This window comes from Podarcis tiliguerta (assembly GCF_965153285.1).
Source record: "Podarcis tiliguerta genome assembly, chromosome: 6".
Taxonomy (NCBI): domain Eukaryota; kingdom Metazoa; phylum Chordata; class Lepidosauria; order Squamata; family Lacertidae; genus Podarcis; species Podarcis tiliguerta.
In genome coordinates this window covers 85037765-85049813 of record NC_139539.1, presented here as the reverse complement: position 1 = coordinate 85049813, position 12049 = coordinate 85037765, and the positions used below count along the sequence as shown (strand labels likewise).

At 43.9% G+C, this 12049-nt stretch overlaps 1 protein-coding gene across 2 annotated transcripts in view; it reads right to left on the bottom strand.

Moving 5' to 3' along the window:
- Window positions 1-1083: 1083 nt before the first annotated feature.
- The window catches only part of LOC310679758 (uncharacterized protein), a 72856-nt gene continuing 61890 nt past the window's right edge, over window positions 1084-12049 (bottom strand). The window contains exon 4 of one of the 2 annotated variants that reach the window (XM_083445425.1): window positions 1084-1563. In XM_083445425.1, the coding sequence (XP_083301551.1) occupies window positions 1515-1563 (49 nt within the window). In that variant the 3' untranslated portion in view covers window positions 1084-1514. Of the gene's footprint in view, window positions 1564-10881; window positions 11249-12049 lie in introns of those variants that run through there. The other variant, XM_083445423.1, reaches the window with a different exon arrangement.

Here is a 12049-nt window from a genome sequence, read left to right as displayed (position 1 = left end):
TTGTGTTGTGGGTGGGTACGATCGGATAGCCACAACACCCAATTGGTAGGTCCCTCGAAGTAGGACCCTGGGTCAGCGCTACCTGCATGGCAGGGAGCTAGTCGAACCAGATCCTATGCAACCAGTCACTTTCTGTAATCAATAAAGTTGTGGCCTAAATTCTGCCAAAAACCAAATTTGAGTCAATTGTGAATTTATTTAGGGGGGAGGTTTCTGGGTCTGAACATGCAAATAAGCCATTAATATGTTTGAGTGGAACATTTTCCAGTGGCCTTCTCTGGTTTCTTCTTGTTCTTGGTTTCCTTGAGGGAGAGGGTTAAGAATGTCTGCCATGCAGAATTCCCAGGTTATAGTTTCTATATGTGTATTTGTGCAGGGCGATCGGATATAAATATAGAATGGCAAAGTGGGAAAAGCTCAAAACCAGAACAGAGAGCTTCCTCCTCACTCTGTAAATAACCCTCATGAGAACCATGCAGAGTTTAGGTTAAAGCATGGTTTTTTTAAAAAATCTAATTACTAGCTAAGTCATAAATTGGGCTGGTGGATTTTGTGCTGAGACTCACATCCTAAGAAAGGCATTGGTCATGTTAGACCTCAAATTCACCAGCAGAAATAAATGCCACCCAACCGCACTTGAACCCTCACTGTTTGTAATGTTAAATACCAAACATACTTTCCTTTGACTGCTGTACACTTTACATTTGAGGGGAAAGCGCAGTTACCTTACAGTAGTATATCCTTGTACAGTCATCTATGTGTGGTTTAACTAGGCCAAGATTATACATCATTTCGCAAGTCTGTAGTAGTCTTGGTCATCTGACCAGTCAGAACGTACTTTGTCAAATATGGTCACATATTTTAACCCATAATTTAGTATAACCGAAGTTAGCATCAGTGAAACTTGCTAATTATAATCTAATTGTCATTTTACCATGAAAGAATGATGACATTAAATGCTAAACTTTTTGTAGTCAATTAATACAACACTAAAACCATCCTCAAAAATTGATTTAAAAAAAGAGAGAATTGGCTATGCTAAAAAATAATATCAGTGGGAGAATGCTTTCTGTTCAGCAAATAATATCGTAACCATAATATTAAATGTTCTAAACTCTTGTCACCTAGGTTAATAAGGAAAAGGGCCATGTGGAGAATTATGGCAATTAAATTCAGAACAGGAAACGAACTCCATACACCCCAAGAGATTTTGCAAAGAGGTTTTTTTTTTCTGTTTTACTAATATTTACACATTACTGAAGCTGAAGGAGGCCATAGAGAAATCATGTTATGATTAGAAAACCAAAGCATCCAGGTGATCTCAGAGGAGAAAAGGCTTCAAAAATAAAACAAAAAATCAGCCAGTGTAGAAAAAGAGCCCATGTAGAAGAGCTCAAGAATGCCATTAAAAATTTCAAGAAATGTAAATATTCGGCCCTGCTGGGTTCTGCAAAGAATTCTGTAAACAGTATACAGAAATACTGTCTCATATGATGAAATTGTTTATTGGGTGGTCAGATGCCAGAGGCTTGAAGACACTCCAAAATAGTTTTCATCCCAAACCTAGTAAAGGCACCAAGCAATTAGACATGTGTAGGTCTCTTGCAGGGCTCAATATAGAATATAATATTTCTTTGTTAACAGGCTTAAGGTGCTTATCCTACAATATATCAGTTCAGATCAGCCCCGTTTCTACTAAGTTGACACACTGCAGATCCATTCAGAAGACTCCTAAATTTAGTCCATCACTCTGAAGAATATAAAGCACCCTCTGGAATTTTAGATGCCTTTAAGGCACTTGATTGTGCAAATTGGAGGTTTCACCTACAGTGGTTTCCAGCCTACATTTAGGACCTAAATTGACAAGAGCCATTCCTCTTATATGTCTTCATATCAGTAATCAAGATGAATGGCTATGACTCTAAAACAACAACAACTTATTATTTATACCCTGCTCATCTGGCTGGGTTTCCCCAGCCACTCTGAGCGGCTCCCAACAGAATATTAAAAACACCACAGAACATCAAACCTTAAAACCTTCCCTAAGCATGGCTGCCTTCAGATGTCTTCTAAATGTCAGATAGTTGTTTATTTCCTTGGCATCTGATGGGAGGGTGTTCCACAGGGTCGGTGCCACTACCAAGAAGGCCCTCTGCCTGGTTCCCTGTAACCTCACTTCTCACAGTGAGGGAACTGCCAGAAGCCCCTCGGCACTGGATCTCAGTGTCCGGGCTGAATGATGGAGGTGGAGATGCTCCTTCAGGTATACTGGACCGAGGCCGTTTAGGGCTTTAAAGGTCAACACCAACACTTTGAATTGTGCTCGGAAACGTACTGGGACCCAATGTAGGTCTTTCAAGACCAGTGTTATGTGGTCTCGGCGGCCACTCCCAGTCACCAGTCTAGCTGCCGCATTCTGGATTAGTTGTAGTTTCCGGGTCACCTTCAAAGGAGCGCATTGAAGTAGTCCAAGCGGGAGACAACCAGAGCAGGCACCACTCTGGTGAGACAGTCTGTGGGCAGGTAGGGTCTCAGCCGGCATACCAGATGGAGATGGTAGACAACTGCCCTGGACACAGAATTGACCTATGCCTCCATGGACAGCTGTGAGTCCAAAAGGACTCCCAGGCTGCACACCCGGTCCTTCTGGGTTAGCAATTTATATGTTGCTATCACGTAATGCTATGTACAACTGCAATCACCTAAGTAGAAAACACACTATGAAAAAGCAACCCTTGTGAGTTTCAAAGGCCAAATGTGTACACCGCCTGGGGTGGCATCTACACACATATAAAAAACCGTTCTAAAAATGCTTTTTTAAAAAGTGTTTTTAAAAATACATTGAATTTCCCATAAGGCTCACTATCACCATCTCGTGTCACATTGTATATTGCACTTAAAATGTTTTATTTGCAGCTGTAAGGCTGAGTCCTGTTTTCTGGTCCGAAGAAAGGTTGAAGACCTCTGAGTTTCACGACAGAGAGAAGTTTGGCCTTTGTGACGGTTCCCTACTTTTCCTGTACATCATTGATGGTGGAAGTTGCATCTGCTGATTTACTTCTCATTAAGTAAAGGCGAGAAAAATCTGCAAAGCTAAGTAGCAGCAGCCGAAGAAAGCATATGCTTTCCTCTGGGCAGTACGAAGGAAGAAGAATGGCTAAAACTATCACGTCAGAAAGTCTGGCTGGCTCCAGAACATTTCCAAAGCGTCTAAAAAGGTCACAGCTTATTTTAAGGGAAGAAAACCTCTGTGTGAATTGCCTGACTAATAGTCAGCCAACACATCATACATATAGAGTTCCATATATTGATCAATAGTGGCTTCAAATATATGTAATTGTCAAAGCAGTGAATCATAATCTACTGTAGTTTTTGTTTTCCATTCAGCTGATTCATTCAATTGGGAAGTGTTTCCCTCAGTTTCTGGGAAAAAAGAATCAGAGGTGTTAAAAACAACTTTCTCCCCCCTGGTGATTTGACTAAAATTTTCTTGGATGAAATTGTTTCCTTCTCTGAAATCTGGAAGCTGGAAACAATTATTGCTAGCCAAACATTTCATGTTATTATTTCCATGCATCATATAAAAGTCAGATTTATGCAGACCACCTGGGCTACTGAATTGTGTTTTGATTTTATTTTTGGCCTTTAGGAAGTATTTACATGGGAGGGCCAGCTTTCCTAGTTATTTTCCCAATTAGCTTGGGCAGCATTTTGATGTACCAATAATTTCCACTGCTCGGTTGAAACAAAAGAGTACCAATCATGGGATAAGCTAACATTCCCCAGAGTCAAGAAAGGACACAACTGAATGGGCAAAAAGGCCATGGACCTAGAGTTAGATGGGTGGATGAACAAGAGCAGCATGATGGAAATGTGGGTCTGCACTAACTGGGGGAAATTTGGAAAAGCATGCTCTCCTTCATGGAGAGCACGTGTTGCGGTGGAGGCCGCCAGGACACTCCAAAATTGTGGGGCGGGCTAATTGACCATTGGCCACTGATGCGATTGGGCTTCCCTTGTCGATGGGAAGAAGTTAATGTTGCCATTTGTTGATTGACAGCCAGAAATGCTAAAACTCCTCACACGAGGCTAGGGCTTCCTCTTTTCGCCCCGTGCATCGGATTGCCCGTCCCCCCCCCCCATATTTAAGGTTGTTCGCTTGACCTTGCTATGCCTGTCATGGGGTCGTCTGCTTTTGGGACAGTGGCCTGGTAGGAATTTTGTCCATCTGGCTGATTGGCTGGGGCCATTTGGTTTTTGCCTACTGCGTAGCAAATAATCACAACTTGTAAGGTTGCGGTTAGGCATTGGTTTATCGTTTGGTTGGTTGAGGGGCATGGATTGGCTGTGCCTGCCCCTCTAATGCTGCTGCTTCAAGGGATTCCGTTAAAGGAATCGGGGGCTAACTATTGCTTGTCCACTCTGTCAAGGGGGCTTGGCCCACTGCAAGAGCTCCTGGCTGCATTTGGGGTGGGCTGAGGGCAGGTTCCCTGCTCCGTCGCTACCCCCAAATGAATTCCCCTTTTCTGACTTTCGCAGGCTTGTGGAATGTCAGTCTGTCCCCCACGGTGGGGGCAGCTAGTCGCAACCAATGCCTAAGCAACCACTCACGTGTTTGTATTTTAATAAAGTTGTGGCCAAAATTATGCCAAAAACCTTAAACAAAAAATATTGGTGTGATGTGTGAGTTATTGGGGTGGCCCTGGGGACCTCGACATGCAATGCAAATCTGTGGGTAAAGGTTGAGTGCCCATTCACTATTCCCACCTTTTATGGCGATAAGGGGCATAGCTAAGTGACAGAGCCCAGGATATGCATGCAAATGGACCTCAGGTTCAGTCTTTAGCATCTCTAAAGTTGGGCTTCAGGGCTTCCATGCCCGCTTACCTGGGAATAGGACCCACAAAACTGAATGGGAGTTACTTTTGAAAACACATCTAGGAGCTGCTGCCAGTTTGATAACATTGGGCTAGAAGGCTGTTCCAAGAGTTCATAGATCTATATTCACTTTATAATTACTCTCAGTGGAGAGAAGTGGGGTTTGCGTGTCGAGGTCCCCCAGGCCACCCCTAAATAATTCACAATTCACACATAATTTTTGTTTAAGGTTTTTGGCATAATTTTGGCCACAACTTTGTTAAAATACATAAATGTGAGTGGTTGCTTAGGCAGTGATTCCAACTATCTGTCCCCCGCCCTGGGACAGAACTGACTTCTGGATTCCAGCGAAAGCCAGTAAGGGAAAACAATATTGGGGAGAGCATGGAGCCGGGCACCAGACCCTCATCCCCCCCTCCCGCATGCTCCCGGGGGCTTGCGCAGCCCTAAGCCCCATTTAGGGGTATGGACGAAAAAATGACAATCCCCTGGCTTCCTTTAACGAAATTCCCTTGCAGCAGCAGCATTGGAGGGAAGGCACCGCCAATCCTTACCCCTCCACCAACCACTTTTTAAACCAATGCCTATCCACAACCTTACAAGGTGACAGTTTGTTACGCGGTAGGCAAAAACCAAATGGCACCAACCAATCAGCCAGATGGACAAAATTCCTACCAGGCCCCCGCTCCAAAGCAGACGACCCCATGACAGGCATAACAAGGTCAATGCAATAGCCCTAGATTAGGGAGGGTGGGCGGGTGATCCGATGCACGCAGCAAAAGAGCCCAGTCAGTGCTGTGTGACTTGATTGTATAACCTTTGGTCCATCCCCCTAAATGGCAACACCAAAATTTGCCCAGTAACCCAACCGCCCAATCACTGCGGATGGTCATCCATACCAACCCACCCAGCAACAGAGGGGGGGCCTGTCAGACCCTACCACAACAGGGAAGTTTTTAATGTGTGATATTTTAGTGTATTTTTGGTTTCTATGAAAGCCGCCCAGAGTGGCTGGGGAAACCCAGCCAGATGGGCGGGGTACAAATAATAAATTATTATTATTATTATTATTACATGTGCTCTCTATGAAGGAGAACACGCTTTCTCAACAGGTTGAGGAGGTGTTTCCACCTTTTGATAGGGTGAGTTGGACAAATCCAGGGACTCCAGTAGAGGGTGCCTGGCTGGTTTGATTCTGGGAACATAGGTTTTTTTTAAAAAAAGGTAAAGGACCCCTGGACAGTTAAGTCCAGTCAAAGGCAACTATGGGGTTGCGGCGCTCATCTCGCTTTCAGGCCGAGGAAGCTGGTGTTTGTCCACAGACACCTTTCCACGTCATGTGGCCAGTAGGACTAAACTGCTTCTGGTGCAATGGGACACTGTGACGGAAACCAGAGCACATGGAAATGCCGTTTACCTTCCTGCCACAGCGGTACCTGTTTATCTACTTGCGCTGGTGTGCTTTCGAACTTCTAGGTTAGCAGGAGCTGGGACAGAGCCATGGGACCTCACTCCGTCACAGGGATTTGAACCGCCGACCTTCTGATCGGCAAGCCCAAGAGGCTCGGTGGTTTAGATCACGCCGCCACCCGCCTCCCTGGCTGGTTTGGTTCAGGGAACATAGGCAGCTCCAAAGCAGGAACAGAGGGGGGCAGCAACCCTCAGGGAAGCAACTTTGCATTGCAGGACCCCTGCTGGCTCCTTGAAGGAAAGGCAGTTTCCACAAATTATAATAAACTAAATGTTAGAAATTATGGTGCTGGAGGAGACTCTTGAGAGTCCCATGGACTGCAAGAAGATCAAACGCATCCATTCTTAAGGAAATCAGCCCTGAGTGCTCAGTGGAAGGACAGATCGTGAAGTGGAGGCTCCAATACTTTGGCCACCTCATGAGAAGAGAAGACTCACTGGAAAAGACCCTGATGTTGGGAAAGATGGAGGGCACAAGGAGAAGGGGACGACGGAGGACGAGATGGTTAGACAGTATTCTCGAAGCTACAAACATGAATCTGACCAAACTGCGGGAGGCAGTGGAAGACAGGAGTGCCTGGCGTGCTCTGGTCCATGGGGTCACGAAGAGTCGGACACGACTGAACGACTAAACAACAACAACAAAAAATAATATCAGTGGGAGAATGCTTTCTGTTCAGCAAATAATATTGTAACCATAATATTAAATGTGGAAAATTATGGCAATTAAATTCACAACAGGAAACGAGCTCCATACACCCCCAGAGATTTTGCAAAGAGGTGTTTTTTTTGCCTGGCGTGCTCTGGTCCATGGGGTCACAAAGAGTCGGACACGACTAAACGACTGAACAACAACAACAACAGCAACAAATGTTAAAAATAAGGCTGCAATCTTGAGTTTGCCACTTGAACCTTAACTCCACTGAAATAAGAGAAAATATACTTACAATGTAAGTGCAAATATGGAGATAGAGTATCTCTTTTCAGAAATAAAACATGTGGGATGAAACTCTCCCTGTCCCTAAAATACACATTGCCCCTTTTGTGCTTCCCTAGAAATATTTTGCCACTTCCTAGAATTAAATGGAAAAACATTGTGGCTACCTGGACAACTGACAATGTTGGATTCAGGAGTCCCCTCAAAGTTATGAACCTGCTTCTTCCAGGAGTGTACAATCCTGTCCGGAAAATGCTGTCTTCATCCACTGGACTCAAGAACTTGGAACCCATAATACCTCTATTTTTTTAAGGATTTAGTTCAGGGGTCAGCAACCTTTTTCAGCCGTGGGCCAGTCCACTGTCCCTCAGACCATGTGCTGGGCCAGACTATATTTTTTGGGGGGAAATGAATGAATTCCTATGCCCCACAAATAACCCAGAGATGCATTTTAAATAAAATTGTACATTCTACTCATTTAAAAACATCAGGCAGGCCCCACAAATAACCTAGAGATGCATTTTAAATGAAAGGACACATTCTACTCATGTAAGAACACGCTGATTGCCGGACCGTCCGTGGGCTGGATTGAGAAGGCGATTGGGCCGCATCCGGCCCATGGGCCTTAGGTTGCCTACCCCTGATTTAGTTGGTTCACATCCAGTCCATCATTGTCTCAAAACACCTGTCTAGCTACCTGTCAGCTACTTTACCTGATTCAGGTGGAAAAGAGAGATAGAGCTGGGTGTCATCTGCATATTCGTTCCATTTCATGCTGAAACTCCAGCAACTTCTCTAAATTGTTTTGAAGCCGCAAATACTGGCAAAAGGTTGTACCTTCTTATCCAACCTAATGCCTGATTTTGAGTGGTATCTTTAATTACATACTTACATGCACCGTGCACCATTTAATTAATACCTCTGGGGAATTCCAGCGAGGTGGTGGAAGCTGGAAACCATTGTAACTCATCTTAAATACTTGGTTATGAAATATATAACAAGTGGGGCCCTGCAACAAAATGAAGGTGGGAAATTGGGGGAATGATTGATTATAGAACACGATGTTCTTTGCGGAAACCTTGAACTTCCCTTCCTAAGACTTTAGCGTAGATGCTTCCAGCTAATATACCCACACCCTAGACATATAAAATTTAGCCAGAGGTTTTCTTTTCTCAAATGTTTATCTGTTTTCTCATGTAATGGGGATACCCCAAATTAAGAGAATCTCTTATTCTATTTTTAAATATATGCTTTGCATTTATTTATCTGATGTGCTCTGCAAAGCAGGTTCTTTAGCATGAGTCACACCGTAAGTATGCATGCATGCACTCAAAACAAAACAAGTTGGAAATTAATGGTACAATCTCATGCAACATCTGGAAGTGTTTTAATGGAAACATGTACAAATATTGAATGACTGATATTCAAGCAGTGTTGATAACACTGAAGCAAATCCAAAAGGGAAGGGCTCACTTGGATTTTCAAACTTAAAAAATGAATGTGCATATCTGGAAGTGGAAAGATTTCAAACCCTCTTTTCTAAGCTAGTTCCTATTTTCATGCACATTTTCATCTTTTTTGCTAGCTATCTGACATTGGTGGACTATGTGCTAGTGCTCAAGTCTGGAGCACCAGCAAACTATATATATATATATATATATATATATATATACACATATATATATATTTCCTGAATCCCACTTAGGTGGGTCATTAGGTGTGGATTAGTTGCTAAAGCCTTCGTGTCTTGAACTCTTGAACTTTGTGAAGAGTTTTTCTGAGAAGATGGCTGTACTGCACTTGGTTGTGCTCTGGCTTGGCTTCGTGTATAGGGGCGAGCTGTGGTTTTGTGGCCTGTGCCAGCCAGATCTGTGTAGGGATTGCAGGGGGGTGCAGCATCCGGAGGTGCCACCCTGGTTTGGCTACTGGATGGTGTCTGTAATTTATCTGTGGAGAGGGTCTGGGTTTGGGTCTGGTGTGGTTGATTGGTGATGGCGTTCTGTGTGCCTCTGGATCTGGTGTCAGATTTTGTGGGGAGGGCTAATTTCCAGATGTCTGGCAAGCGGGATGTGTCGTCACGCTTGTTCATGTTGTGAGGGTGTTTCTCTATCTCGATGGCTTCCATGATTATTCTCTTGTGGTGATGTTCCATGTTAAAGAGCAATTTGGAATCTGCAAAATTAATTTCGTGTCCTGTTTCTTTCATGTGTTGGAAAAGAGAGGAAGTTTTTTCTTCTTTTTTGACGGCATTCTTGTGTTCTGCGATCCGTGCATTTATTCGTCTGTTTGTTTGTCCAATGTACGTGGCTGGGCAGACTTTGCAGGGTATTTCATAGACCCCTTGGTTTTCCAACTGAATTTTATCCTTGGGGTTTCTGAGGATATTGGCTATTTTTTGGTTGGTGCAAAAGGCTGTTTTGATATTGTGTTTATGGAGGATTTTGCTAATTTTATCTGTAGTGCCCTTGATATAAGGAAGGAGGGCTATGCCATTGTTTTCTTCTGTGTCTTGGTTTTTGGGGGGTGTTTCTTTTTGGATTAGCTTCGTAACCCTGTTTTGCTGGTATCCATTGGCAATTAACACATTTGAGAGATTCTGTAACTCAGTTGTCAAGTGGTCTTCGTCAGCCAGGCGTTTGGTTCTGGAGATGAGAGTCTTGGCTACGGAGTTTATTTGTGCAGGGTGGTGGTGTGATTGTGCATGTAAGTAGCGGTTGGTGTGTGTTTTTTTCCGGTAGATAGTGTGTCCTAGGGAGCCATCAGGTTTTTTGTAGATTAGGACGTCAAGGAAGGGAAGTTGGTTGTTGGCTTCTATTTCCATAGTGAATTGTATTTTGGGGTGTAGGCTGTTGAGATGTGTGAGGAAGCTATCCAGTTTTTCCTTATATGTAAAGGTAAAGGGACCCCTAACCATTAGGTCCAGTCGTGACCGACTCTGGGGTTGCGGCACTCATCTCGCTTTATTGGCCAAGGGAGCTGGCGTGCAGCTTCTGGGTCATGTGGCCAGCATGACTAAGCCGCTTCTGGCGAACCAGAGCAGCGCACGGAAACGCCGTTTACCTTCCTGCCGGAGCGGCACCTATTTATCTACTTGCACTTTGACGTGCTTTCGGACTGCTAGGTTGGCAGGAGCAGGGACTGAGCAATGGGAGCTCACCCCGTCGCGGGGATTCGAACCACCGACCTTCTGATCGGCAAGTCCTAGGCTAGATAGATAGATAGATAGAATAGGTTGCTATACTTTTTTTTTGCAGTAAGAGTTGTGCAGCCTGAGCCAAACTTACTGGAAGCTAGCCACTATCTCACTGCTTCCCAGCAGAGGCATCTCTCTTCATCTCATCAGGACGGTTTGGTTGCTGACAGAAAAAGAGGGGACACAAGGAGAGGCAAAAGAAAGAGATGAGGCTAAAATAGGGCAGACCTTTCCTCATTTCCCTCTCTCAGCTGCTGAACTTTAGACAGAGATCTTGTCTCTGTGTTTGTTCAGTTCTTTGGCCAGTGATGAAAGTCTTAACTCTTCCATGCGCTGGCGAATGAAGGTGGTCAACCAGTGATTCCCAGTTTGTGACAGAGGCTGCCAAAGGGGTCAAAGTGAGACTTTGACAATGAAGCATCTATTCCATGTCTGTTGGACTGGCGAGGTGTTGTGCAACATGGATTTTCTCTTCCTTTGACTATCCATGGTGGAAACTTGGTTCGTCTTTACTGCCTCAGGGCTATGTTACTGCTCCTATATTGTTCGAGGCAAGGAAAATCTACATTGTATGATACCTGTGGCAAAAAGTAAACTAGCATAGGGATGGGGGTGAAATTTTAATACAAAGCTACCTAATTGGCAATTCTCAAACCAATAAACAGACACAGCTACCCTTAGAAATTCGCACCTCTCTGAATTTTGCAATGCTGTTCTCTCCAACCGATGTGCACGAAAGGGCATCTGTTGTGTGCATGAAAATGCATATACTAGTGAAGAAAGCAGATAGAATGTGTCATGTTAGGGAAAAACTGCTTGGAAAAATGTGCACATTAGTCAAAACTGCACACAAAAATGAGTTTATCAGGAGAAATTTGCTGTAAAATACTGTTGAATTTTAATGATTTTTTAATAAAACAAACTCAAGTTGCTGCAGAAATGTGGAGAAGCAAAATTAAGTTTGGAAAAATGAGGATTGATAGAGTCTTCCATCCTTAAGCTAACTTGTCCTAAGGTAAGGGGAGCACAGTCTAGCTTCTCACAAAACACATGTGGATAATTATGCCTCTACATTTGGCCTCATATCTCAGGTTTCAGAATTGCTAAAAATGTTTCTCTCTCTCTCTCTCTCGCTCGCTCGCTCTCGCTCTCTTTCGGAAATCTGAGAATCTGGGGATTATATCTGACGTGCAAAGGCACATATTAGTGTAGAGTGACATATGCCTGCACCATAGAAAACAAGGTCAACCACCATCCCTGGCTACTATCAAAAGCTAGGGAAACCCTGCGACAAACTGCTTGTCATGAATGACTAAGCTAAAATCAGTAAGCTGCATGAGTCATACCAGATGAAATGAAAATCTGTCCCCAATTTGTATGCAGCCTGGGCCCCAGGAAAAACATTTCATTCAGTGAAATCTTCTGCGTCTTGGCACGCTTGCTTTATTATATCCATATTTGCCTTCCAAGTATTCTGACAGCCCACTTCCTGTTTTTCTAACAATTCTGCCAGGGAAAGCCCCAGCTGGGGATGGAGGCAAGTGGACAGAAAATAGCCAATTTAAAAACAA